The sequence below is a fragment of the Bos taurus genome, chromosome 4 (assembly GCF_002263795.3).
Source record: "Bos taurus isolate L1 Dominette 01449 registration number 42190680 breed Hereford chromosome 4, ARS-UCD2.0, whole genome shotgun sequence".
Lineage (NCBI taxonomy): Eukaryota > Metazoa > Chordata > Mammalia > Artiodactyla > Bovidae > Bos > Bos taurus.
In genome coordinates, this window is record NC_037331.1 from 92,126,773 (window position 1) to 92,154,071 (window position 27,299).

Genomic DNA, 27,299 nt, shown 5'->3' on the forward strand with positions numbered 1-27,299 from the left:
TAGATCACCAAATTCAGGTCTTGGCTCAGTTTTTTTATTACTTTGTCACCTTGAAGTTATTTAACCTCTCTGTGCCATAGTTTTCTCATCTGTAAAATGAGTGTAATAAGGGCCCTTATTACCTCATTAGGTTGTGGTGTGCTTCAATGAGTTAATACATCCAAGGTATTTAGAACCATTGACCTAATGAGAGAGACCAATGGTTCATGTGGTGGTGGTGGTGATTAAAAGGCGGGGCGTTCTGCCTAGCAAGGAAGTTCCTTGAAAATGATCCATCCATCCTCATTGGTAATATTTGTATTGCAAACTTTTTATCTAGTTCAAGTCCCAAACTATGCTCCTTCTCTCTTGAGTTCTTTTACTGGCTCTTTATCTTTCCTTGGCATTTAACATATGCTGTCTGGCCTGTGTTTTAGATGCATTTGACATGTTGAGTCATGAATGAATGATCAAACAATAAGTATTGAAAGCTTATTATAGCCCCTGGCTTCCTTTGTGGCTCAGACAATGAAGGATCTTCCTGAAATGCAGGAGACCCCCGGGGTCATCCCTGGGTCAGGATGATCCCCTGATGAAGAAAATGACAACCCACTCCAGTATTCTTGCCTGGGAAATCCCATGGATCGAGGAGCCTGGTGGTCTGCAGTCTATGGGTCCCGAGAGTCAGACACAACTGAGAGACGTAAGCTTTATTATATTCCAGGCACAGTGCTAGGTGTTGAGGATGCAACATTACAAAGGACGGGTGCAGTCCTTCTAGGTCATATGCAGCTGGGTCTCTAATTAGAACTGTAATAGAAGTATGGAAGTGTTTTAGCTCGGTTGTGTCCGACTCTTTGCGACCCCATGGACTGTAGCCTACCAGGCTCCTCTGTCCATGGAATTCTCTAGGCAATAATACTGGAGTGGGTTGCCATTTCCTTCTCCAGAGAATCTTTCTGACCCAGGGATTGAATCTGCATCTCTCCTGCATTGCAGGCAGATTCTTTACCATCTAAGCTGCGTGGGAAGTTAGGCAGTCTCAAGACCTAACTTGAGACTTGTATCATCACAGCTGTACCCTCTTCCATGTGGTCAGAGACCATGTTTTAAGTGATTTTAAGTTGAGGCCTAAAGAAGAAATTAGTTGGAGGTCTTATTCAGGACTGAAGGATATAATTACGTACCAGAAGGTCCTGAGGCAGAAAGTGGCAGTCAAGTGTGGTAATGAAGTCAGCATTTCTCACTTCATTCTGGCCACTCTGTGCAATGAACAGTAGCTTTAGTATCTTTACCGGGTGAGGGGAGGACTTCACAGTGTACTTGGTGGGTACTGAATGGTGGCTGGAACTAGGTTTTTGGCAGGGAATGAAGAAAGATAAGTGTGAGATCTACTTTGGTAGAAAAACTAGTAGAATTTGGCCATTGCCTGGATCCAGAGGTCATGGGTAGAGGATGAAAGGTGGGTGTCAGGCATGTGTATCCTAATGTCCAGCGCAAATAACTGTTGATGCTGCTTTCCCCGTATGATAATTTTCCTCCCAAATATATGCCACAAGGGTTTGCAGTTCTGGACCTTTTAAAACTGAGGTAACCATGGATTGTTCAAATGGTCCAAGGCCAGAAAAGTGGATGGGCTTCATGCATGAGATAGTCCTGTTGGATGAGTGTACAAAATTACCCAGAGAGTTAAGGGAGAAGAGGGGTCCCTAGGTCAAGCCCTTTATCTCCAAATCTTAAAGAATCTTTAAAGGGAATTTCCCAAGCTGTGAGGGGAAAAATCATAGAAACTAAAAAGTAAGAGCCTCACGACACCAGTGACAACGATAATTATTAATATATATGCACCATTGGAGACAGAAATGGCAGTGATATGAGATCCTTAGCTGAAAAAGAAATACCTTGAACAAAACCCTTGGTCTGCATTCTCTGCCATCACTCACATATTCTGGGGTACATGGTTTCCGCTGGTAGTCTAGAGCCTGGGAGTCTCACATTGAGAACCTCAGTACAGTATCCATATGCAAATACATCATATCCAAGTTGTAAAGTCACTGGTTGGGGGCAGCATGAAATCTGTATTTTTCTTTAGGAGGAATTACAGCTCCCAAATGTACCCCAAGACACAACATGTGTAGCAACTTTAAAGTTATTTTTCTTTAAGGACAGTTTCATTATTGTTTAGCCTGTTATTACACATTTTTATTGTATGTGTGGAATTCTGGGTACTTTTTTAAAATTTGATTTTATTGATTTTTGGGCGCACTGGGTCTTCGTAATTGCACACGGGCTTTCTCTAGTTGCAGTGAGCACGGGCTACTCTCTGGTTGCGGTGCATGGGCCTCTCGTGGTGCCTTCTCGTTGCAGAGTGCAGGCTCTAGGATGTGTGGGCTTCAGTGGTTGCAGCTCAAGAGCTCAGTAATTGTGGCCCAGTGGATTAGTTGCCTCTCAGCATGTGGAATCTTCCCGGACCAGAGATTTGAACCCATGTCCCCTGCATTGGCAGGTAGATTCCTAACCACTGGACCACCACCCTTCTAAATACTTTCAGTTAACTATCTCTGAGCCCAAAGTCATGCTGTTTACATCGTGTTGCTGACTTTACTAGGAACACGTTTTCTTATTCTTACATGGTGCTAACGCGAGATTTTCGTTTTTCCATGGAGTGACAGCACTCCTTTTGGCGCTGCACCACAGTTACCTAAGGGAAACGTTCGTTCCTCAGGAGAAGAGCTGCTTCGTTTGCTGTCATCAGTGCCATAAAGCTCTGTGCTTCAGATGCTGTTTTTGAAGGAGACATGGATCATGTTTCTCATGCAGTTTTAGGTTGGGACGTTTTCCAAATCAGTTTCCAGGCTTTATTACAGTGTCCATAATATTTATTTGTCTCAAAATATATGGAACAATTATGAAGAACTAATTCACTCAAGAGAATGTTGACTCTTGGCTCTTAAATTATCTGACATGAATAATTTGCAAGTTTATCTGGGCAAAATCAAATCAGCTCCTGAATGTTAATATATTTTCTTCTTTTAAAAACAAAAACTTTCATATTTCTTAACACAAGTTTTCTGTCAAAATTTTTGTTTTTAAGTGCCTCGAATATAAATAAGCCAAGGGAAGAAAATCATCTCTATTAGTACTACCAGAAAATTTTCAGTAAGAATACATCTGTTCACCAAAATGCGGGGTTGTTTTCTTTCTTCACTTTCTCTCCTGTTCCCCCCTCCCTTTTGTAAGTGATGGAAGGTTTTTTCAGAACTGACACTTCCTCTGTTTTATTTCTTAACTGTGGAGTCAGTGCCTGGAACTGTGACACATAATGGGTGCTTCATGCCTTTTTCTACTTAATTATTTTCCACATGAATATTCCTCTTTTACCTCACTTTTACTGTCTACCTAGTATTATCTTACGTATTTTTGGATATTTAGTTTATTTGGATTATTTTTTCCTTTCACAAAAAAAGTCATTGGTTCCTTTAGCTAAATCATAGTCTGTAGTTATTTTCTTAAAGCAGTTCTGCTTAAAACAAAGTAGAAACTTAGACCAAAGGTTAGCATGAGTGATTTAGCAGTATCATTATTTACCTATAAAGCTTTATTGAGTAAAATGATTAAGTTTTAGTTTAATGCATTCTTATGCACTGACCATTTATGTCTCAATAATTTCTACCATAATGGATGTCCTTTTTCTCTGTTTCAAAAACTTGAATTTAACCTTCCAAATTTTATAGTAATTTCATTAATGCTTTAAAAATGTAAATATTAACTCCTCCACAATGCTTTTTACTTAAATTTGTTGAACCTAAATTGGTATGTCTGCAAGCAAAGATGAAGGTGATGGGTTGGCCAAAAAGATTATTAGGAAAAAACCTGAACCTTTTGGCCAACCCTATACTTTTAGGGGGTGTTGAGATTATTTTAATCATCTAACCTTTATTTAACATTTATCTTCATTTTTTATGTCCTAGGTTGCTTGATTTTTTTTTTTTTTTTCTTTCCCCTCCTCCATCCTTTTCTGAAGTTGTGTTCTTGTGTCAGGTGGGGCAGAGTTTAGCATGGCATCAATTTCCTTGCTTCTGAGTTCTTGATTTGCCCATGAAATGAAAACTTGTGCTTCATCAGACCGTCTTTTAAATTCTTTACTCTGCACGTATTATTTTAATTATATCTCTCAAGCCATTTTGTGGTTCTGTAATAAATTCTCACCTCTTGCATATAGAGACTTCAGAAGTGATACAAATTGATCTAAATTTTTCTTTTAAATTGTGTTTCAGACCTGTGTTTTACTTTTTAATCATAGCCTTGTAATTGATAATTCAGAGTTACAGACACTGGTTGCTGTGCTTTGTTCCACACTCACAGTGTCACATACCATGTATACGCTATGCTTTTAGACCATTCTCATGTCCTTTTTCTGGAAATGTACAAGATGGTTATTGTAGTATTCCTATAATAACTCATAATTCTTTTTTTCTTAGAAAAGTAACAGCAGCATTGTTAAAAATCTAAATGGCCCTTTTCTCATATCCCCGTTGGTTGTGTTTATCTTTAACAATTTAAAATAGAAATACTACCTTTTAACTATTATCACTGTAATCATCTATTTGACATAAATTGGTTTTTCTACAATTTCTAAATTAAATGTTTTTTGTGAAATAATTAGCCTGAAAATAATGGGAAGATATGCTTTCCCCTTTAAACATTTTTTTGTTATAAATTGATAATTTTGGACCACTATCTTTTGTGTCCATATTCTTGAGCAAATATAATTGTTTCATAATAAAATGCTTTCTTCATATCATAACTAAAGCACCCAGTGGTGTCAGAAACATAGTGTATTGCTGTGCTCATGTTCAAAGTTCTCATGCATAGGATAGTCTTTTACCCAAATAAAATCTACAAAAGCAATCCTATATTTACTTACCTGACCTAAGATAAAACATTTGCTCCATAAAAGAAGAATAGGATTTCTTTTTTAAAGGAAAAGGTTGTCAGGAGGAAGATTTTTAAGGAGAATGACATGGATTCAGGAAGTACAGCCTAGGAAAGGATGTGAAGGGAATTTCCAAGGTCAGCCCAGGACATCTGCTATGTATCAGGCCCCACGGGCCACCGTTCATGCAGAGGTCAGTAGGAGGACGGCATCACTCCAGGAAGAGCTGGAATTTAAAAAGTCATCATTTTAGAAACACTGAATACCTTTGTGATTTGAGAAACACTGAATTCTTTAACCAAGGATTGTTAATAGTCATCTGTTGGAGAGCTAGAATCTGTAGAAATGGGGATGGGGTAGTTTGGGTGAAGTAGTGGGTGGGAAGAAGATGGAGTTTATTTGTGAAAACCACAAATTATGAGCCATAACTCTGAGACAGTTGTGGATTGGCAGACTGGAGCAGAGATGTGGCTTGGCACTGCCTTGGTTATCCATGCTAGAGAAAGAGAATTGAAATAGGAAGAGAGCAGGCTTATAGTTGATACCTTATCCTACGTAGGTATAGACTTACCTCTGCTCTTTTTGTCTGAGGCATAGAGATATCATCAACTGCACTCTCTATACACTAAACTTATAAGCAGATTTTTTTTTTTTTTTTTGTCTTATAGAAAAACCAAGGGCATTGTATTTCCTGTTGGTGATCAAATGCAGGTTTTTCCTCTCAAAGGCTGTGACTTCATTTCTAAAGGTTAAATTGAACGGTTCTTACAGCATAATTTCAACCAGTTACATTTGGGAAACTGAAAGTCATTTCAGTAAAAGAATTATCTCTGAGCCTATGTAGAATGTTCATTTGATTGGGAATTGGGTATTATTTTATGCACGTTAAGCCAGATCACAGAATGATTTTATTTCAAGGTAGAAAAGAAATGTCAATAGACGTGTGTACTTAGTAGTACTCTTTTCATTGCTTGAGTAGAACATTTCCTCTATATAGCCAATTGAGGATGGCATCATGCTTACTCTTAGCCATTGCCTGAGAACTGATACTTCTTATGGTGCTTTTGGGAAACATGAGTTTTTTCCTGTGGTCGTCTAACCTTTTGCTTTCTCATTCAAACTATTTTCAGTTTAAATTTTTAAAAGTACTTCAAAGCATTGACTAGCTAAAAGTGGTTTACCTAAAATATAATTACTGAGTACTGAATTTTGAACTTGTTATTCACTGTGAAATACATATAAACTAGTTGATTAAGAAAATTTTCTTGAGTTAAAAATGAAAATCTGACATAGTCTACCTACCCAAGACATTTTTTTATTTTTTATTGTTGGTGTTTTATTTTTATTTGAGCATAGTAACTTTAGAATGTCATGTTAGTTTCTGCTGTATAGCAAGGTGAATCAGTTATATGTATATATGTGTCCCTTCATTTTTAGATTTCCTTCCCATTTAGGTCACCACAGAACATTAAGTAGAGTTCCCTGTGGTGTTTTTTTTTTTTTTAATTTACATATAAATGGACTTTTGATAAACATGTACACATGTAACCATCGCTACGGTCAAGATAAGAGGCTTTCATGTTTCCCACCTCCCCCACACAATTCTTCCATCCTCTTTGGAGTCAGCTCCCAGCCCTTCCCCTGGTCCGTGGCCGCCAGTGGTCTGTAATGTGTCTTTACAGTGTAAATAACCTTTGCAAGAATGTCATAGAAATGGAATCATGTATTTGAGATTCATCCGTGTTGCTACCTCCTTTTATTGCAGAGTAGTCTTCTATTGTGTGAGTGGATCACAGTTTGCTTATCCAGTCCCCTGTTGAGGGAGGTTTTGACTTGGGGTGATGACAGAAGAAGTTCTGACCATATTCTATCTAATCTATTTCTGGAACAGGATTTGACTTTCTTTTTAATTGGGCTGCTGTGATTGTTGTAATGCTGCTTTGCATGTTTTCATCCTAAACATGATTGTGTCTTTTCTTCTTAGCGTTTGCCAAGTCCTGCTTCCTTTTCTCAGTGTTGTACTTCATGGAACAGAAACAGATGGTGGGCAAGACCAACCCAATAAAAATATGCAGACACCTGTTTTTTGCAGGGCTGTAGAGGGCAGACATATCCTCAGTGTTTCACTTCTGGTGGTAGAGAAAACTTCCCCTTCATGTTGGGGATACAATGACAAGGAAGAAAGTTTAGTTGCTCATTCATGTCTGACTCTTTGCGACCCCATGGACTGTAGCCTAGCAGACTCCTCCATCCATGGGATTTTCCAGGCAAGAGTACTGGAGTGGGGTGCCATTTCCTTCTCCAGAGGATATTTCCGACCCAGGGATCGAACCCAGGTCTCCCACATTGTAGGCAGACGCTTTACCATCTAAGCCACCAGGGAGGACCTTGGGGATACAAAGGAGGTGTCTTCCTTCCAGCATGGGAAGTGCACCCCACAGACTCCTTCTGCCGTTTGGTCTCTGATTTTTAGGCTGCCCTCCCTTACTAATTGGTGAAGAAGTTGAAGCAAGGAAGAAAACCGAAGGTCATGTTCTCTGAGTGTGCTACCGATAAGAATGCAGCCTCTCAAGTTTAGGGCTTTCTTCCAACTTAGTGCTCCTGCAAATGTCCTCTTGATTCATTCCTCCCAGGAATGGAGCCCAGAGCCTGAAACATGGTTTCTCCTACGTTCCAACACTTTGAAGGCCCGAGTGAGGCACTGTGCCAGCTAACTAAACACTGTGAGAAACTGTAAACCACAGACAACACTTAATGAGAGATTATTGATGGCCCAGCTGCAACACCGTTTTTTTTTTTGGTAGTGTACGTGGTTTCTTAGATTTTTTTCCAGTCAGAGTGGTTTTGTTTCTAGGGTTCTCTGCTGTGTTCACTTCATTCCTGGTAAACTTGGACCTCACTGCTGTTTACACCTTCCACCAGCCCCCTTCACAGATGCTTCACCATGAAGCATGGCAGACCAGCCAGGGAAGGGGAACTTTGTGGTCATGTTGGAGCTGGGGGCATTCCCAGATGTCCCCTCCCAGGGCTCCCCTGATGTCAGGAGATTGTCTCGCTAGACAGCTGGTTCCTTGAAGGGAATCATAAATTCCTTCTCTGAATTGAAAGACCACCTGGGGCCCTGGAGCCTGTGGGTTGGGAAGGAGGGAGTGTGGAGTGATGGAGTTCCTTTTCACCTTTCTGGTCAGGAATGTGGTTATGCTCTGCCTGCTGCGTGATTACAGGGGTGATTCTTCTGGGCTGGAGTGCCCTGACCACAGAGATACCTACGATGAGAAGTTAGCACAGTACAGCTTAAAATGAGGGTGTATGTTTGCTTAAGTAACCGTAGAACTGACTTCCACGTTCTCTTTTTTTCTCTCTGTATCTGTCCACTTGTACACAAATACTTAGCTGCTTCAGTATTAAGGTTAGTTGGACCCAAACAGCTTTGTGCTCCTGAGTCCTTTAGCCTCAGGTCACCCTTGCAGAGACAGGGTCAACTCTTTTAGAGGGGGACCCTCCTGGTTTGCTGGAGTGGGCAGCTCAGGACGCGGTTGTACCTGCAGGAGACTTCATCATGTTTGAGTTCAGTTTCCCAAGTCTTGTGGAGTTGAATACCCCCATGGTACCATTATAAGCTCTGCATGTATTTGTTTTTAGTTCTTTTTCCTATGATGTTAATCAAAGAGTGGTTGTGATGATGAGAACTAATTAGTGAGTTTCATTATTAACAGTTCCCATCTTGAGACTTGCACATGATAATCCTGAGTGGTTAACTGTTAACTAATGGGTTTACTTATTCCCATTTCCCTGTACTGTTTTGTGTGCTGTGATGTCTGCCTCTCACCAGTCCCGACTATGTTATGCCTTGTTCAGTCGTTCAGTCACGTCCGACGCTTTGTGACCCCATGGACTGTAGCCCACCAGACTTCTCTGTCCATGGAATCCTCCAGGCAAGAATACTGGAGTCCTTCTCTAGGGGATCTTCCTACCCCGGGTATCAAACTTGTGTCTCCTGCATTGGCAGACGGATTCTTTACCACTGAGCCACCAGGGAGGCCCATGTTAAGGCCTTCTCTGTGGCTATTTTCAGTGGAAAAATCATAGATTTCACTTTGCTGGCAACCAGTGTAAACTGACAACCAAAATCCTTGTTCCAGAATTTAGAGAGATTGATTTGTATTTAGTTCTGTTCTTTGAAGATACTGGGGACCTACCTGTGTGAGTAGTGTTCTTGTGGCTCTCTGCCCTGTGACTGCCACATAAGGGTTCTCCTTTACTTGTCTCTTCCCCACCCCATCCCCCTCCACAACTTACCCGCTCTCCCAAACTTGGTAATTCATTATACTCAATTATTTCAAACATGTGTTTGCTTACACAGCAAAGTACTTTGTTAGAGGTAAGTTACAGTCTCACTGATGAAGGGGATCTTTTATAGGCATTGACACATGTACCCACGTTTACAAGAGGTTTATACTGACCATCGGAAGTCAGGGCAGAGTAGGAGTGTGTGCTTAAGGTTTGTTTATAACCTTTCCCACTCCCTGAGGATCATCCTGCCTTTCTTCAGGTCCTTCAAAACCTCATTCCTGTAAATTTGAGGTATAGATATTAACATCCTTTGAAATGAAGTCACCCCAGGCACATTTGTTGCATCATTACTTTCTCAATTTCAAGGTGCATTGAAGAAGCAGAAACATTCCTTAAAGAGATGCCATCCACAATAGCAGGTTAAATGTAGCTAATGCAACCTTAAATTAGCTTTTCTAGAAGGACAGAAAAATACTTAATGTTTGGTTTGTTTTGAAGCACAGGTAATGTGAAAACTACCAGTGCAACAAAGAAGACTTATCTGGTCAGAACTACAGTTGCTTCTTGATTATTTACACTGGTGGAGGGGAATATTAGTACAGAAAACTATAGCTAATATAGCCACGTGCATTCTCAAAGCCTTGAGACTGTGTAACTCAACTGTGAGAGCTGCGGCGAATAGATTCCCAGACCTCATGTAAACCAGCCTGAGAATGGTTTACTCCACAGAAAACTTGAGGATGAGGGTCTTTGTAACAGTATTCCTAAACAGAAATATTTGATATTTAATAGTCTTACCTGTGCCTTAAGTCTCCATGTTGTTATTTCTTTAAATTTGAGGCCATTAATCTTTATTTTTTAAAATATGTTTGGAGTTATAAGGAAATCTGTCATTTCACCAGGTCTTAGAAGGTCCTGCTTTGAATAATTGGAAGAGAATTTTAAATGTCATGTTAATGACGTCCTTTCAACTTTATCACTTGGCTGCCCTTGAAATCCACCTGCCATCTTCAACTCTTCATTAGGGCTTAAACTGGGCTCTAATCATGTTTTCTCTTATTTACCTACTGCTGAAACCTTTAGAAATGAGTATTGGAGCCTAGCACATTGCTGTACTGTCACAGGCTCTTAGGAAGGCAATCATTTAGCCGTAACCTTTAGTCCATTTTCTAGTAAGATAAGCAAAAATCCTAAAATTTAAAAAAAAGGGAAAAATTCCATAGCTAAATTCACAGAGAATGACTTATAACTATATCACTTGAGGGAACTTGTCAGCCCATCTTTCCAGTCTTTTCACTTGAGCCACAGAAACAAATGCTAAAGGTTTCGAGAATTTTTGTATTGAAAAGGAACTTGCCAAGCAAAGGAAGAGCTTGAGATGACTAGGAAAGACAGATACCATTGTCTGCCTGTGACGTGAGTTTCAAAAAAGCTGATGACATCTTTTGGTGATTGCATTCAATTTAATTCACTTTATTAGAATTTTTTATTTCAAAAACTCTACCACCTTGGGCAAGATTTCCATCTTTTCCTTTAATAGATGGTCCATGGGCGTATCACCTGCTCAAGAGGATGAAGAGATTTGCATTTTGTCTCACGGTTTTGCCTCTGGGAAGAGACATGGCCAATTCTCATGGGTTTTTAAAATTTGCTTTCATGGCTTCAGTTGTCACAATTGGCTTTTGCTTCTCATTGTCATAATCGATGGCATGTCACATTCCCTTTGCTCTCTTCCCATGTATTTCTGGAATAGGATTAAATTGTAGGTTGAGACTTAGGAGGAGTGAGGAACATCCATTGTTTTATTTTTATCGGTCCATCTGTCTGTATCTGTCTTACATGGCTAACAATAGGGCCCCTTCATTTCTCCCTGATTCTCTGAGTAAGTATCCCTGATAAACTAGGTAATCATTAGCAAGATAGGAGTTTGCTGCCACTTTCTTTTTCAGTATTAACATTAGAGGTGTACGTGTGTGTGCGATTTTATTCCCGTAAGCATCTTTTTCTCAGATAAATACATCTTAGAGACGGTGATGAGCAAATGTCTATTTTTGAAAAATATAGATTACTGTGGTCTCGAGGGAAAGGCCTTCTCTTTAGAGACCTTAAGTTGCCTCATGATTTGTGATAATCAATTTAATAATTGTTGTTGACTTACTGGCTCAGCCCAGAAGTAACGTTGCAGATTTAGACTAGCATGCACAAGGGTTTTAATCAGGTGGTACCTTCCTTCCTGTGGAGCATTTGTCTTGCTTGACTGTTCTGGACCTCAGCCAAGCGCCAGAAAAGCATCTTCCCACTGTATATGGATGGAAGAGTGTGTGTGAAGTGTTCATTGGGGAAGTTCCCAACCCACTAAAGCTCATTGTCACCTTACCTTTTTACCAATACGCCCTTAGAAAAACACTGAGAATAGATGACTGCCTCTCCTTTTCTCCAAGAATCTGTTTAAAGAGAAGGATGACTCTCATTACTATAAATATCGCTTTCATCCCAGCCTACCTCACGGCTTCTGAATGAGAGGAGCCCCTTTGGCTGCTGTGAAGACTCTCAAATACTTGATGGCTTGTTAAATTTTCATTATCTAATGTGCACTAATTTAGGTACAATAGCTCTGTTGCTAGGAGCAGAGTTAGGAAGGAAGAGCTTGGCGAGTGCAGACGGCTTCTGTCTTCCGAGTTGGGCAAGTGTGCAAAACTCGCTGTCCTCCGAGGGAGCTTGGGGCTCTGCCGGCCGCGCTGCAAACCTCTGAAATTCATCCAGTGACTATTCCCCCAGCAATGCCACATGATACCTGATGCTTGCTTACTCTGTCATCTGTTTAATTAGCTGGAGAGACTGAAAGGATTTGATGGCTCTCAGCTCGTCTGAAGCTGAGAGCTCTGAGGTTCAGAAGGTCCATGAGTTGGTACTCTTGAGGGTAGATGCTTATACTTTGGGTTGATGGATGGGAAAAGTTTTTTTAAACCCGTATAAAGTTTCACATGCTTTTATCATTTCTGTAATTATTGGTGCTGACATGATGTGGTGTCTTCTGGTCCCCGCGGATCACATCCTGCTGTTGCAGGTTTCCTGGGCTGGGAACAGGAGCCCCATGCCCCAGTCCCTCCTCATCCCTGGAAAGACAGAGGGCAGGGCTTGAAGTATGGGATCCTCCCCACTGACCCCACAAAGGCTGCGCTCTCCTCCTTGTTAGGAAAATACAGCCTATTAAAGACTGACGATGAGCTGTTTTGGGTTTCCTAGAAAAGGGATTTAGGGGCTGTGTCAGGAACCTGGGTGTTATGTTTTTTTTTAATTGAAAATTAAAGGTTAGAAGGTTAAACTTTGAAGATGGTAGGTGTTGGTCTTTTCCTTTAATTTTCTGTAGGAGGAAGAAGAGCTCTTTTTCCTCTCCTGGAAGAGTGAAATTCTCATTTCAAGCCACCATCCTAATTTCTTAAAAATTATTTATTTATTTTTGGCTACACTGGGTCTTTGTTACTGCGAGAGGACTCTCTGTCGTTGCAGTGAGCGTGGGCTGCTCTTCATGGAATGTGCGGGCTTCTCATTGTGGCGGCTTCTCTAATTGCAGAGCACAGGCTCCAGGTACATGGGCTTCAGTAGTTGCAGCACTTAGGCTCAGTAGTTGTGGCTCTTGAGCTTAGTTACTCTGCAGCACGCGGAATCTCCCTGGACCAGGGATGGAACTCCTGTCCCCTGCATTGTCAGGCAGATTCTTATCCACTGCACCACCAGGGAAGTCTTTTATATCCACTGAATGCTTTAGTAATTGAACAGAGGAGAGAAGAGAGCCATTGAGAATGCTCTAGAAGCTTTTGATTAACTCTGTTTCTCCTGTGAATGTCACATGGGTTTCTTGTTTTTGTCATGGTTTCAGAAATGTCTTATTCTAAGGTTATTTGCCCAGCTTCCTGTGGTGTGCCAGACTTTTTGCCCCAGACCAGAGAGAAAGAAACATTTACCTTGATTCCATTATTCTTCTGATGGTTCTTCTTTTCTCCCCCAGGACACCCAAAAAGCAAAGCAGTTTCTGCCCTTCCTTCAGCGGGCAGGTCGTTCTGAAGCTGTGGTGGAGTATGTGTTCAGTGGTTCTCGTCTCAAGCTGTATTTGCCAAAGGAAACTTGCCTTATCACCTTCTTGCTTGCGGGTAAGTCTCCTGTGTTATGTGGTGTTCTGAAAATTCTTCTTGGAACTCAGAAGTCATCCCTGGAGGTCACATGCCCTCCTTCCCACTGGGTTTTCCACAGGACTTGGAGCCCATGTGGGTGCTTTAGTCTCTGATGGAGACGTGAACGCAGAGCTCCTAGTTTGATCCTGCTGTTACTGCAGACCCAGCACTGGTTCCATCCTGCTTCTCATTCCCGCCAACCGCAGGACGTGGGCACGTAGGACAGCGTATGAGACACATATGTACTCATATCCCGAGTGAAGGGAATTCCAGACCTAAGACAGTGTTCATCATGGAGTGAGTGTTCATGGCTAATGTCTGCCATTTGGGCTAGACCGCCCTGCTGTGTTTGTGAACCATTTTTAAAGTCTTTATTGAATACGTTACAATATAAGTTCCATTTTACGTTTTGTTGTTTTGTTTGTTTGGCCAGGAGGCACAATGTGGGATCTTAGCTCTCTGACCGGGGATCGAACCTGCAGCCCCTGCTTTGGAAGGCGGTCTTAACCACTGGACTGTCAGGACTGTCCCAAGCCTTCCTCCTTTTCTTTGCTGACCAAATGTCCATCTTTCTTACCCTGTCTTTTCTAATAATACTTCACAAGCCAACAAGTCTATGTGTGAACCATGCTCTATGAGTAGTTCACATGTATGCATTCAAGGAGCAGATGGCTTCATTATTTCCCCGCTGGCAGACAAGAAAATTATTTCCATCAGTACTTTGCAGAGGCTGTGGTCTTTGAGGGAGAGGGTCACCCCACAGCTGTGCACACAAACTTTTGCTCACTCCCAAAGGACATTCCCGTTGTGTTTACCTGCTGCGTGCTGCCTTCTCTAGGGCTGTCCTGTTGCCTCAGCCCTACTTCTGTTGAATTCCTGAGTAGAATTTGCCATTCTCTGCCACATTGCCTCAGCCTCCCTTTTATTGAAGGCACTGATAGTGTCTTCCCCAATAAGGGTCTCCTACAGACCCCAGCTAAATGGATCATTAGGTGTGATCAGTGACTCCCTGAGCATGTGGCCATGAAGCACACGGTTGCTGCTTGGCCCTCATGGCTCCTTGAGTCTCCTGCAAGTGTCCTCTTACTGATCACCTCTTGCCTCTACAGGCCTTCTGAAGGGGCCAGTGGATGTATGATACACAGCTCAGGGCAGCTCTAGAAAAGGAAGGCTGTAACAAAGCCACGCCCCCCTGGAGGCCTGTGCTTTCGTTGTCTGCACATGTGTGCTGTAAGTGAACGGAGGGGCAGGATGCCTATTAAGGTTCTCGTAGTGGGGGAGTTTCTTAGCCGTGAATCCTTGTTGTTACAGGGTTTGAGATATAATATTCAACTCATTCTTTGCTCACTGCCTGCAAAACAAAAGCATCCTTTTGGCAGCGTTGAGCTTGATCCCAGAGGTGTGAAAGAGAAACAGCATTATTCTTTCCCAGAAACTTGGCCACAGATCTATACGGGAAATAAAACATTGAGGTTCTGGCTTCCCAACCTAAAACCACCTGAATGGAGCCGGCCCAGGGCTTTAGACCTGTCTTGGCTGGAGTATTCCTGCAGAACCTTCTGGTCATACCTTGCTGAGACACAGGCAGCCTAATCACTTGCCTTGGCGTCCGCCGGTTCTCCTGTGTACTTGGCATTCTTCTAAGCCTTAGCAATTCAAAAGGCATTGCTTGAGTTACCTTACATAGTGAAAGATAGATTACAGAAGCTAATACCTGATAAAAATATGAGCTTTTACATTTTTCTCCTGCCATCCTCTATGCAGTTGTGTTATGCATCTTCTGATTTGTTTAGAATCCTGGCAGGGATACAGAACATGGGAGAGTCATGAGAGAGAGAGGAGGCAGGGAGGCCTCGGTTTGAACAGGAGGCTCTGCTGTTGTATGAGCAGGAGACTTCAGCGAATTTTGTTGTTGTTGTTTTTCTTACTCTCTTCAAGCCTTGGTTTACACATTGGCTAACTGGAGAGCATTTCTTACCTTTTAGGATTTTTGTGAGGATTTAATGAGATGTATAAATGTTCAGAGCAGGCTGCCATAAAGTAGATCATCAATAAGTGTTTCCTTCCTGCCCTCCTCACAGACTTAGTGAATTCATAACCAGAGCTTTTCTTAACTCTGTGTGGAATGGCACAGTTGTGCACCGTGTGTTTCTAAGAGACTCTGACCACCACATTAATTCAAATAAATCAAGACAAGGAGCTGCCCCAGCTGCCTCCTGACTTAGCAGAATGCTCACTGAAAGAAGAGCTACTGGCTTTCCTCTTTGAGTTTGGAGCAAGGAACTCTGCATTCTGGTAAGACACAGGCCTAGGTCTTGAGATGCTCTAGAGGAAAGACAGGCACGTGAACAAGCTGTAGTGTTTGGTGGTAGGCAAGAAAATAGAATTATTTATAAGACACAGAAGTAGCTAGCACAGAGGAGGGAATCGTTGGTTGGGTGGAGGTCAGGGATTGTGTATCTGGGCTGTGTTGGAAAGGAGATATGAGTCTGCAATGTTGTAAGGACAGGACAAGAGGGGAGGAGAAGGAATATTCTAGGTAGAGGTACCACAGGTACAAAGATATAGAGGTACAGTATATTCTGATGTGTCCAGGGAACCATGAATCCTTTGGTAGAATGTAGAGTGAAGAGTGGGCTGAGGCTGGAAATACAGAAGGAAGCTAGTCTTCCACGGAACATGCTGTGGACCCTCAGAGTTGTTTAAGGTATTAGGGGCATGACATGTTTTTCTTGGTAGATAAGTTAGAATACATGAGGCTGGAGGTTGGGAGAGTGGTTAAGAAGCAAGAGGGACAGAGGCCAAAAAGCTGGTGAAAGAGGAGAGGAAAGGTTAGAAGAGTTTTTAAGAGGAAGACTTCCTCATTCAGGGAATGACTTGGGTTTTGGGGTCAAGGATGGAGGGTGACATTGAATACAGAAGAGAAAGTAAAGCGGCCCAGGGCTTGAGTTATTGGGCAGAGTTTGATGTCCACCAGCACGGGCAACACTAAGAATGGGTTCTTGCAACAGATAGTCGGTGTCCAGAGGATTAGATGGAGAACCCTGAGAGAGTAGTCTTCTGGAAGCCAAGTGTTGGGTTCTACCTTAAAAGATCGAGTAGGTAAAAACTGTGGAATTATTTTATACTACTGATCGATTACTAAGTCACAGAGTTTCTTTTTTTTAATCAGGGTTGATTCAGCTAACAGATTACAGACAATTGGGGAGTAAACGTGGGTAAGAAGAAACAGAGTTTAAAATAGACAGCTCTTCATAACAGTCTAACAGAATGGAAAAAGCAGTGCAGAAAATTGAGTGCTAAAGGGTCATTCTAAGGATGTCAGCATCTTGAGTACCTTTATAAAAACTGTAATTGTTAGGATCGGAACAGAACATGACATGAATACTTAGAAAAGCTATTCAGTATACCTATTGTCTTCATAGTGCCAATTATAGAATGGAAAACTCAACGAAGTCTTCTTGGCTAGCAAGCACATAAAAAAGATGAAGTGAGAGGATACCAGGATCTTGAGAAGCACTGGTCTGAATTCTCAGGAGCAGGAACTCAGAGGGGATGCAAGTCAGTCATCCACCGGGCAGTGACCTAGTGGAAACAGAATGAGTGAGATGGAGAACATGGCTGGAGATCCTGGAGAGAAGGGCTCCTCGGTTGTCTGAAACCAGCCCCAAAGCTGAATGTCAGTGTAAACAGACATGACACTCACACCTTCCAGCTGCTCACCTGGACAGTGGTCCACGTGACACAACTTGGTGGCTCTCTGTGGAACACTCCCTGCACCCGGTAAAAATGATGTTATTGTTGTGATTCTCAAGGGGAAAGTCGAGAGAGCTGTTCAGCAGTCCTGTATGTGCTGGTCTCATCACTCCCAGCCTCTTGGAGAGCCCTCTGGACTTTGAGGTGGGGTGGACACTTCCATTTTCATGTGGCCTTTTTTGGGCAGACGGCCCCACAGCTTGATAGGGAGTGGCATTTGGCCCGAGCCAGCTGGCCTCTGTCACGGTTCCTGCACCCCTGTATGTGGAATGATTGCCTGGTCAGATGGGATAGCAGGTGGGGCTAGGCAGAGTCAGCTGTAGCTAACAGGTCAGCGCCTCCTGAGAGCGTTTACCCTTCAGTCCTCCCAGCACCTGGCTCAGGTTTGGCCACGGAACAGGTGACCTTACCCCCTCAGAAATGAGAGTGCTCAAAGTCCCCCGCCTACTGCGGAGGCCGCCACCTAGGAGCATTTACTTCACTCTTCGAGGCAATCACAGCAGTCCTTGTCCTGTGTTAACAAGGCCAACATTCTGTGGGCATTAAAAGCGTCCTTCCTTCTCATCTGGCAGCATTTAGTGAGCTCCATACACTATCTTATGGCTTCCCTGATAGCTCAGTTGGTAAATAATCCGCTTGCAATGCAGGAGACCCCGGTTTGATTCCTGAGTAGGGAAGATCCGCTGGAGAAGGGATAGGCTACCCACTCCAGTATTCTTGGGCTTCCCTGGTGGTTCAGCTGGTAAAGAATCCACCTGCAATGCAGGAGGCCTGGGTTCAATCCCTGGGATGGGCAGATCCCCTGAAGAAGGGAAAAGCTACCCCCTCCAGTATTCTGGCCTAGAGAATTCCATGGACTGTATAGTCCATGGAGTCTCAAAGAGTCAGACACGACTGAGCAACTTTCACTTCACTTCACTTCACTTCATACACTGTCTTCTCTTAGAACAAAAGCAGTCTAGTGGTAGTGAATTAGTCACTCAGTCGTGTCCAGCTCTTGCAGCCCCATGACTGTAGCGCACCAGGCTCCTCTGTTCATGGGATTTCCCAGGTAAGAATACTGGAGCAGGTTGCCATTTCCTTCTCCAGATCTTCCCAACCCAGGGATTGAGCCCAGGTCTCCTACACTGCAGGCAGATTCTTTATCCACTGAGCCACCAAGGAAACAAGTTTACCTTGTCTTTATTTTTAGTTCATTTTCACTTGTCCTGCGTGTCACCTTTACTTAGTACCTTGTGTAAAGGGACACTGAGGCACATATTTGCAGATTGCCTGGCCCATGATTCTCATTTTTATTTCAGAGCACCAGTGGGCTCTGGAGTGTCTTATTGCTGTGACCTTTGTATGACGGTGCCTTATTTTGCATTACTTTCTTAGCTCTGGGCTGTCTGGGTCATGCTGAGGGCACAATTCAGGAAGTTGTCCTGTTGGCTAAGCATAGCGGGTATCAAACTGTCATTAAATCAAATGCCTGAATGAGAAGAGAGTAATAATTTGAAATTTCAGTACAAAGTATTGTAAGGAGTCTTAATATCATCAGATAGTTGGACTCTTGTAACTCAGCAGTCCCCAGCCTTTTGGGCATCAGGGACCAGATTTTTGGAAGATTATTTTTCCATGGAAAGAGGGGAGGGAAGGTGGTTTCAACATGATTAAGGCATATTACATTTATTGTGCATTTTCTTCCTATTATTACTAGATCAGCTCCACCTCAGATCATGAGGCATTAGATCTCGGAGGTTGGGGACCCCTATATTTAACTTTACATTTCCTCGGTCTTAATGGTAGGGCAGCAACATGTCCAGGTTTGGCTGTGTGGTGGGCAGTGGATGTAGGTCACCTCATGTGGAACTCACAGTACCAACCATCTAGTATGCGGCAAGCCACCTGGCAGGGTGTTCCCACGTGGATCACAGCAGGCGGCTTGTAATTAACCAGTTACCTAGTCATATGAAACAAGACTAGAAAACGAGGCTTTTCTTTGCCTGCCCTTTGGCATTTTTCAATTTTTTATTTTCTCTTTGATTACAAATGTCCTCTTGAAACTGCCTCCCTTGTCATAAGGCAAGCAAGAGAGCTTCTAGAAGTCTGGGGTTTGATAAGTGATGGTATGTATGTCCCCGATGAGCTAAAGGGTTGGCTGTGTGTCCTTCCACCTTGAATGCCTTTGAACAAAGTACCACATTTCCTTCTCTCTGTAATGTCTCTTCTCCAGTCAATCCTAATAGGGATATCAACTGCCTGTTTCAGCAGAGCCAGAACTTTAATGAGAGAGGAGAGGGAAGGTGAACAGGAATATCATCCTCATCTCCTGGCCCCAGGAATGGTGGATCCCCATTGATTACCAGTGCCTAACCAAATTACACAATTAACGCCAGTGTATGTTTTAAGTGAGAAATCCCGTTCTGCTATCACAGAGGTGCTAATGAATCAGGCTGTTATTGTAGTTGTGTTTGCTAGCCTTCTATCCTTAATTAAGCAATTACAGGGTCTGCTAATACTTATGAATTCTTTTCAGATACTTTAATTGAATTGCAACTTAATGGATATTTGTAAAGTGGGGTAGTCTTTCTCTTGGGACTTGCCCATTTGGTTCTGTCTCCTCCGCCTACTTGTTTCCAGTTGGGTCCCATTACAGGAAATGGGCAGCTGGGCATGAGACTTTTCTAGGGCTGTTCTAGTTCTTCACTTTTGAAGATATTATTGTGAATTATATGAATTATGTTGGTATCAGAAGGTCCTCAAGGGTCACTTGTAGGAATTAGCACAATAAATAGGTTTGGGGAGACTTTCTTAATGAGGCCAAGATTTTTATCACAAGTCCACTAAAAGAAAGGCATTCTCTGATAGGTTGTGGCTAATGCTTAAGTTAATCAGATAATTTCTGCCTTCTTGAATGCCTTGTAGTCTAATAGTTGAGAAAGCCATGTGAAAAACTGCAACAGAGAACAACACAATAGAGTTGTGAAGAGTATAGGTGGCATGAGAGTGCAGAGGAAAGAACAGTTAATTGAGGAATGGGAAAGACTTCCCAAGGGAGATGGTATGAGTGTCCAAGAGGATCTGGAACTTTTTTTTTTTTTAACCTTTTTGGCCAGCTGTGTTCGATTCATTTAGGCAAAACAACTTTGCCTATATTCGTTCTCAGGAAGAGTCACCTAAAGAAATGAATGGATTCATCCATCATTTTTCCCTCTGCTTTTGTCTGGGTATATAAATCTCCTTCTCGGTCTTAGAGCGTTCAGAGCTCTGCCCTCAGCTCCCCATCTATGCATCAAGCCATTACCCATGATCACGTGGATGGAAGTGCAAGCCTACGATTACCGCCTGATTATCTTCCATCTTTAGATTGTGAATCATCCCCAGAATGAGCCTCCTCATGCTTGTGGGTCACTCAGTCACATGGCTATTTAATAATTTTTTTATGTCTACTGGGCACTTTGCTAGGAATATTGAAACGTGTAAGATAAGGTTCCAGCCTTCAAGCAAAGTATTTGTATCTACCAAGGTACAAGATGCATATACAGGAAGAGAAATGTATTTGTAAGAAGTATAAGGGTAGAAGAGACAACCCATACCCTTTTATAAAATTATTGTTCTTCTGTGATCAGAAAGATTCAGTTCAGTTCAGTCACTCAGTCGTGTCCGACTCTTTTCGACCCCATGAATGGCAGCACGCCAAGCTTCCCTGTCCATCACCAGCTCCTGGAGTTCACTAAAACTCATGTCCATTGAGTCGGTGATGCCATCCAACCATCTCATCCTCTGTCATCCCCTTGTCCTCCTGCCCCCAACCCCTCCCAGCATCAGGGTCTTTTCCAATGAGTCAACACTTCGCATGAGATGGCCAAAGTACTGGAGCTTCAGCTTTAGCATCAGTCCTTCCAGTGAACACCCAGGACTGATCTCCTTTAGGATGGACTAGTTGGATCTCCTTGCAGTCCAAGGGACTCTCAAGAGTCTTCTCCAACACCACAGTTCAAAAGCATCAATTTTTCGGCGCTCAGCTTTCTTCACAGTCCAACTCTCACACCCATACATGACCACTGGAAAAACCACAGCCTTGACTAGACGGACCTTTGTTGGCAAAGTAATGTCTGCTTTTCAATATGCTATCTAGGTTGGTCATAACTTTCATTCCAAGGAGTAAGCGTCTTTTAATTTCATGGCTGCAGTCACCGTCTGCAGTGATTTTGGAGTCCTCCAAAAAATAAAGTCAGCCACTGTTTCCACTGTTTCCCCATCTATTTCCCATGAAGTGATGGGACCAGATGCCATGATCTTCATTTTCTGAATGTTGAGCTTTAAGCCAACTTTTTCACTCTCCTCTTTCACTTTCATCAAGAGGCTTTTTAGTTCCTCTTCACTTTCTGTCATACAGGTGGTGTCATCTGCATATCTGAGGTTATTGATATTTCTCCTGGCAATCTTGATTCCAGCTTGTGCTTCTTCCAGCCCAGCATTTCTCATGACGTACTCTGCATCATAAGCAATATACAGCCTTGACGTACTCCTTTTCCTATTTGGAACCAGTCAGTTGTTCCATGTCTAGTTCTAACTGTTGCTTCCTGACCTGCATACAGATTTCTCAACAGGCAGGTCAGGTGGTCTAGTATTCCCATCTCTTTGAGAATTGTCCACAGTTAAGACAGTCCTAATTCATAGCCCAGAAATACGGGATCCAGGAAGGCAGCAAGCTGAGAGCTGGCTCAGCCATGTCAGTGTGGGCATGGAGTCCGATGTTCCATCTGAGGACCACGATTTTAGGGTGGTCATCAGCAAACTGAAAAGAGTCAGAAGAGAGTGACCTGGGAAGTAATATCTTGGGAGGCCCCTACCTGAGAACTGGTAGAGGCATCAGAGGAGACATTCGGGACACAGTAGAGTGGTCTCTGGGTCAAAAAGGCAAGGATTCAATTTTTTTCAGTAATCATTTCAATTTTTTTTTTTTAACTGAGACATAGTAATAAATAAGGGGGCTTCCCCAGGTGGCACAGTGGTAAAGAATCTGCCTGCCAATGCAGGATATGCAAGAGACACGGGTTTGATCCTTTAGTGGGAAATATCCCCTGAAGGAGGGCATGGCAACCCACTCCAGTATTCTTGCCTGGAGGATTCCCTGGACAGAGGAGCCTGGTGGGCTACAATCCGTGGGGTCTCAGAGACAGGCACAACTGAGCACACAGCACAGTAATAAATAAAGACATCAATAAAAGTAACATTTGTTCGGCATGGTTTCATGGTAGCCACAGACCTTGGAGCTAGAACACGTAAAGATGCATTCTTGCTCTCCTGCTTCCTAGTTAATTATTTCCATGAGACCAGCCTGCTTGTCTTGGTGTGATGCTGGGACCCAGAGGTTTGGGGAGCAGCAGGGCACGTGTGGCAGCTCCCAGCCAGTCAGGCCAGAGACTCCAGCAGCTGAGGGAGAGAGGGTCCTGGGGTGGCCCTGCCTTCCATTTAGGATGTTCCACCCACGCCATCAGTTGGGTTTCCTATGCCAAGGAAAGAAAGATGCAGATTTTTATCTGTTTATCCTGGGTAAGCCCATTGATTGTTTTTGGGTGGGTAGGTCAAAGGTAAGTGAAAAGAACCCTTACTTCCTCAGTAACCCTTAATTCTGGCTTTTAATGTCACCTTTTCCTCTTGCTGCCTTGGGGTCTCAGTGTCTATGAGACAGGGGGAGAATGTCCTGCAGAGGTATCAGGCTATCCCTGCAGAGCTAATGAGAGCCAGTAGAATGGAACAAAAGGGTCAGACCTGTGAGTTTTCTCCCAAGGGTTCCTTTTCCATTCCTTCTCCTTGCCTCCTACTGGAAGGTTCTTTCTGAATCTGTTAAAGCTTGTTTCGGCTGCCTTCCAGCTGGTGGGCACGGGGGGAGGGAATGGGAAGCTCACAGAACTCTGGTGGCTGTTCTTTGCTGGAGTCTGTCCAACACCAGCTCCTGTCTCTGGTTGTGCCCAGATGCCTTCGTTCTAATCCCGTATTTGTGGTGTCCCCAGAAAAATAAATCTCAGTGTGAATATTTCACGGCCATCTTCCTAGCCTGTTGGCATTTTCCACCAGCCCTATAGTAGTGATGGTGGCCAGCAGCAGTGCCCAGGACTGGGCTGCCCACCACTCTCCCCGCCCTGAGAGGGAGCGTTCTCTATTTGGCCAGCCTAAGAGTAGGAAATGACAGGACCTTGGATGCAGGAGAGGGAGTGTAAATGGTGTGGTAATTTGAAATTAAAGGGAAATGCTTAGAAATCTGGTAATGGGCAGCCCTGGGGTGAACAGTTCTCACTGTGCCTGTAAGACTTAATCTTGGTTGCTATGGGAACCACCTCTCACATCCCCCTTTCAAACGGAGATATGACTGGATTTTTAAAAAGCAGAAAAAGTTCTTCATCATGGAAAAGTGTCTTTGCCCCCAAGCCCCAGGTCTCTGCACACCTTGGGTTCCTTCCAGAAAGTTCTCCTGAGGCTTCCCCACACTAATGGGCTAGATTTGCCAGAGCCCATGCCTGGCCCTTTATGTAAATAGCGCTGACCGGGGCATTAGAACATGTGGTGTCCAGTGTGGGCAGCCAGCCCATGCACACTCTCCTGGTGCCCCTGGAGGGGTGCTATGGGTTTCCACTTGAGGGACGGGGTAGGACCACTGGCCCCATCATAAGGGGCTGGAAGGAAGCCAGGGAGCTGTGCCTGCTCTCAGTGCCAGGGGGTCGGTCCCAGAACCTGGGGTAGGGCTGCCAGGCTCAGACCTTGTAGGAGCAAGAACAATCCACAGAAGTTCCTTTCATATCCAGAAGACATCTGAGACTCAACTGCATTCTCAGTTGTGGTTTTTCATCATTAGCGCTTTTCCCCATTTATTTAAACTGCCCACTTAATCCAGGCCTGGTAAGTTTTCAGGTTCTTTTAAACCATCCTTTGCCTATGACAAAAATGCATGAGATCTACATCTGTCTTCAGTGACCTTTGGTTTCTAGACCTACAGCTCCCTGCAAAGTTGACTTCTGGGCTTCTAAGTGGGCTTTGTGGAAACTTTCTAAGTTTTTCAGATTGCCTGTAGTTTTTCCTTATACTCATGCTTTACAGTAGCAGTCCTGAATAAACCCTAGTAACTCCCGTGCTTACCTTCACTGTATCACTGTATGTAGGAAGACGTTTAAATGGACTGGCTCGTCTCCGACGGGTAGAGAAGTTCCCATTTCGGTGCCCTGGTGTGCCTCCTTTTCCTGAGCTTGTACATCTGCTAGTGATTTTTCTAGGGTTAATTTGGGTGTTTTTATTTTTAAATTGGAACATGGTGTCTGTCTCTTCTCTGTGTGTGTTTTGGATGCGGCCCCTGTGCTAGGCATGCGGTTATTAACTCCACTGATACACCAGTTCGCTCATTAGCATTTGCATTTTAAATTACAAGCTAGAGCAGACGACATTTATGCTATATTTGTACCTCTGCCTTCTTCATGAATGATGTCGTATGTGCAGAGACTGCAGAAATAACTCCTCTGGGGCCCTGAAGTATTTTAGTCTCTTCTTCAACAAACTATTTCTTCTTTACTCTTGATTCTCATTGTTTGATAGCGAATTGTTAAGTTCTTTTCCGAGTTTAGCCTTATTTGTGAGTGCTGCTGATTACGATGTGCTGATGATAGCCTCACCCTTCATATCAAAATAAGCCTGCTCTATGGAGTGGCCTCTTTCCTCTCATGTAATGGTCCTGGAGAGCAGTCTGCTTTGACTAGAGAGGAGGGAGTTTCTTCCCCACAGTTGGGTGGGTGGGGAGACGTGGTAACAGATATTTGTTCTCGCTCGTATTCAGGCTCACACCCCTCTTTTCTATCATTGATTAGTCAGAGGTTATTTTTTTAACACCTGTTACTGCTTGGTGCTGCAAGGAAAAAGAGAGTAGGGTGAGAATACATGCCTTCAAGGAGCTTCTTTTTGCCAAGAAACATTGATATTGCACCACAGAGCAGCATGTACTTAGATGCCAGGAGTTATGTTCTCTTCAGGGAACGGTTTCTCTTAGCAGATGGAAACGTTAGCACCTAGATCACAAGATCTGAGTCAGAAGTTCCCAGATGTGGATCGGGGACCTGGGAGGGGAGCGTCCGAGGCCCAGCTCTGCACCAGCCAAGCGTTAGCTGGTTTCTGACAGCAGACTGCGAGCAGGAAGCAAAGCACTGATAGACAGCTATGCACTCACATCATCCTGATTCCCCTTTGTGATGACGAGTTTCAGTTCTCTGAAGGTCTGTCACAGGGACCCTTCCTCTTGGTGAGCTCTGCTTTTGAAACACATCATGAAAAATCCAGGGAAGTTGCACTGGAAATAGTAAGTGTGCATTCTAGGTAATACATACAGAGGTAGGCAATGGTTCTTTAGCAATTTTATCTTTCCCATCAACTCTTCTATCAAAAGAAGTTTAAAAAGATTGGAAGGTTGATGGGCATGACAGTTGAAGAACTATTACCTCCCGCTGCATTTCTTTAACCCCATGAGGATGGTTTATGTTCTGTGTTTGGCATACTGTTACAATGTCCTTTAGTGGCTGCCCTGGGCTCTGGGCTCCAAACATGGCCCTTTGAGCCTGAGTGGTTTCCCCCTGCTTCCATAGTCTCCAGCTTCTTTTGATCGCTGTGTCTGTTACCTGCAATATTGTTCCCCAGAAGGTAAGTCTGATAAGGTAAGTGTAGATAAAAGGAGATGAGCAGGCCCCTGGAGGCTTTGGAGTGTGAGCAGAGCTGGAGATCCAGTGGCTGGGACACAGTGAGACAGGTGAAGTTTCCTTAGGGTTGTATGGTGGCAGGCATCTCCATGGTACCCAGAGTGTTCAGAAATCTCACATGTAATGCTTTGTGAGGATGCTGATGGAAACAGTGGGAGCAAACAGCTCAACTGAAGACCCAAGGAGTCCCACCGACTCCTTGGTAACAGCTGTTATCGGGGAAGGCCTGCCTGCTACTGCGGCTCCAGAGGGGAGAGGGGTTGACTGCCTGCACTCCACTAGCTGCTGAGCCGTCCCTGCCCTTCCTCCACTCTGTCGCTGGGTTCTGACAGAGACCTTGAGTTAAGCGGGTTAGGAATAAACTGCTTGAATGTGCTTGTGCAGATAGCTTCTCTCACCAGCTATCTGAAGTGCTTTGGGATACACGGGAGTCCTTCGTAAGCTGCTGTATAAGCTGTGAAGTCCGTTGTTGCCACCCTTCGCCGCCAGCGAATCTCTAACCTGAGTGAGGTAGACTTGGCCCCCAGCCAGGGCTAGGGATTGGCACCGTCAGCAGCAGCAGCGCTGCCCACCAGAGTCACCAGCAGCTGTCGCAGGTTGGAGGATTTGCAGAAATTGAGATGGCTGTTCCCAGTTACTGGCATTTGCCCGGTGATGAATGACCGTGTCTGTGCGCAGTGGCTCTGTGTGCTTTCCTTCGGCCTTTTCTTCTCAGCCCCTGATTGTGGCGCCTGCTCAATGGCCCCGTTGTGGAGGAGGACACTGAATGGAGCGCCGAGTGGCCTGCCTCTCCCGCTATCCCCTCCCTCCATTGGCCTGAACGGAGCCAGTAAGAATAGCTCTTTGATCCCCTGAACTGCTTCTTGGGGCAGGAATTTCGTGGCACATAGTGCAGATGCCAAGGGGCTAAGAAGCCAAACTCCAGAGGCCAGAGAAATGAACTTCTCCCGAAAGAGGGCCATGTGATCCCAACTTCCATTACTGTGGGGTCCTTTGGCCTTAACCCACACATTTGCACCAGAGTGGCCAGAGAGGGAAGACCAAAGATCAGAAAAGGTCTATCTTGACCTTTTCATGGGTAGCATGTTTATTTCTGATATGATTGCCCTAAATTAAATTTTTAGGGATTTGCACCACTTTTGTATAACTTCTTCTTATCCCACAGTCATGCATATTCATATATGCATATGCTGCAACTGGGGTTACAGTGCCATCTCCTTAGAGATTAAACTGCAAAGAAAACTGGCATGAATGACCTCTTTTAAGAGACTTGCACCCTCCCAACTCTAAGCTCTACTGTGCTTCTCTCATGTTACCTTTTAATTTTCTCTGCTTGCCACTCTGAAATTTTCTAGTTTATTTACTCTTTTGTTTTTTGGGGGGGTTTTGTTTTTTTGCTTTTTTTCTTTTTTTGGTGACTCTATCACCAAGATGTAAGATGTT

The 27,299-nt window shown here is 43.6% G+C and overlaps 1 protein-coding gene across 1 annotated transcript in view; it reads left to right on the plus strand.

Moving 5' to 3' along the window:
* Positions 1-27,299, plus strand: part of SND1 (staphylococcal nuclease and tudor domain containing 1) — a 422,171-nt gene that overhangs the window by 252,831 nt on the left and 142,041 nt on the right. The window contains 1 exon segment of the mRNA NM_205784.1: positions 13,218-13,359. Coding sequence (NP_991353.1) covers positions 13,218-13,359 — 142 coding nt within the window.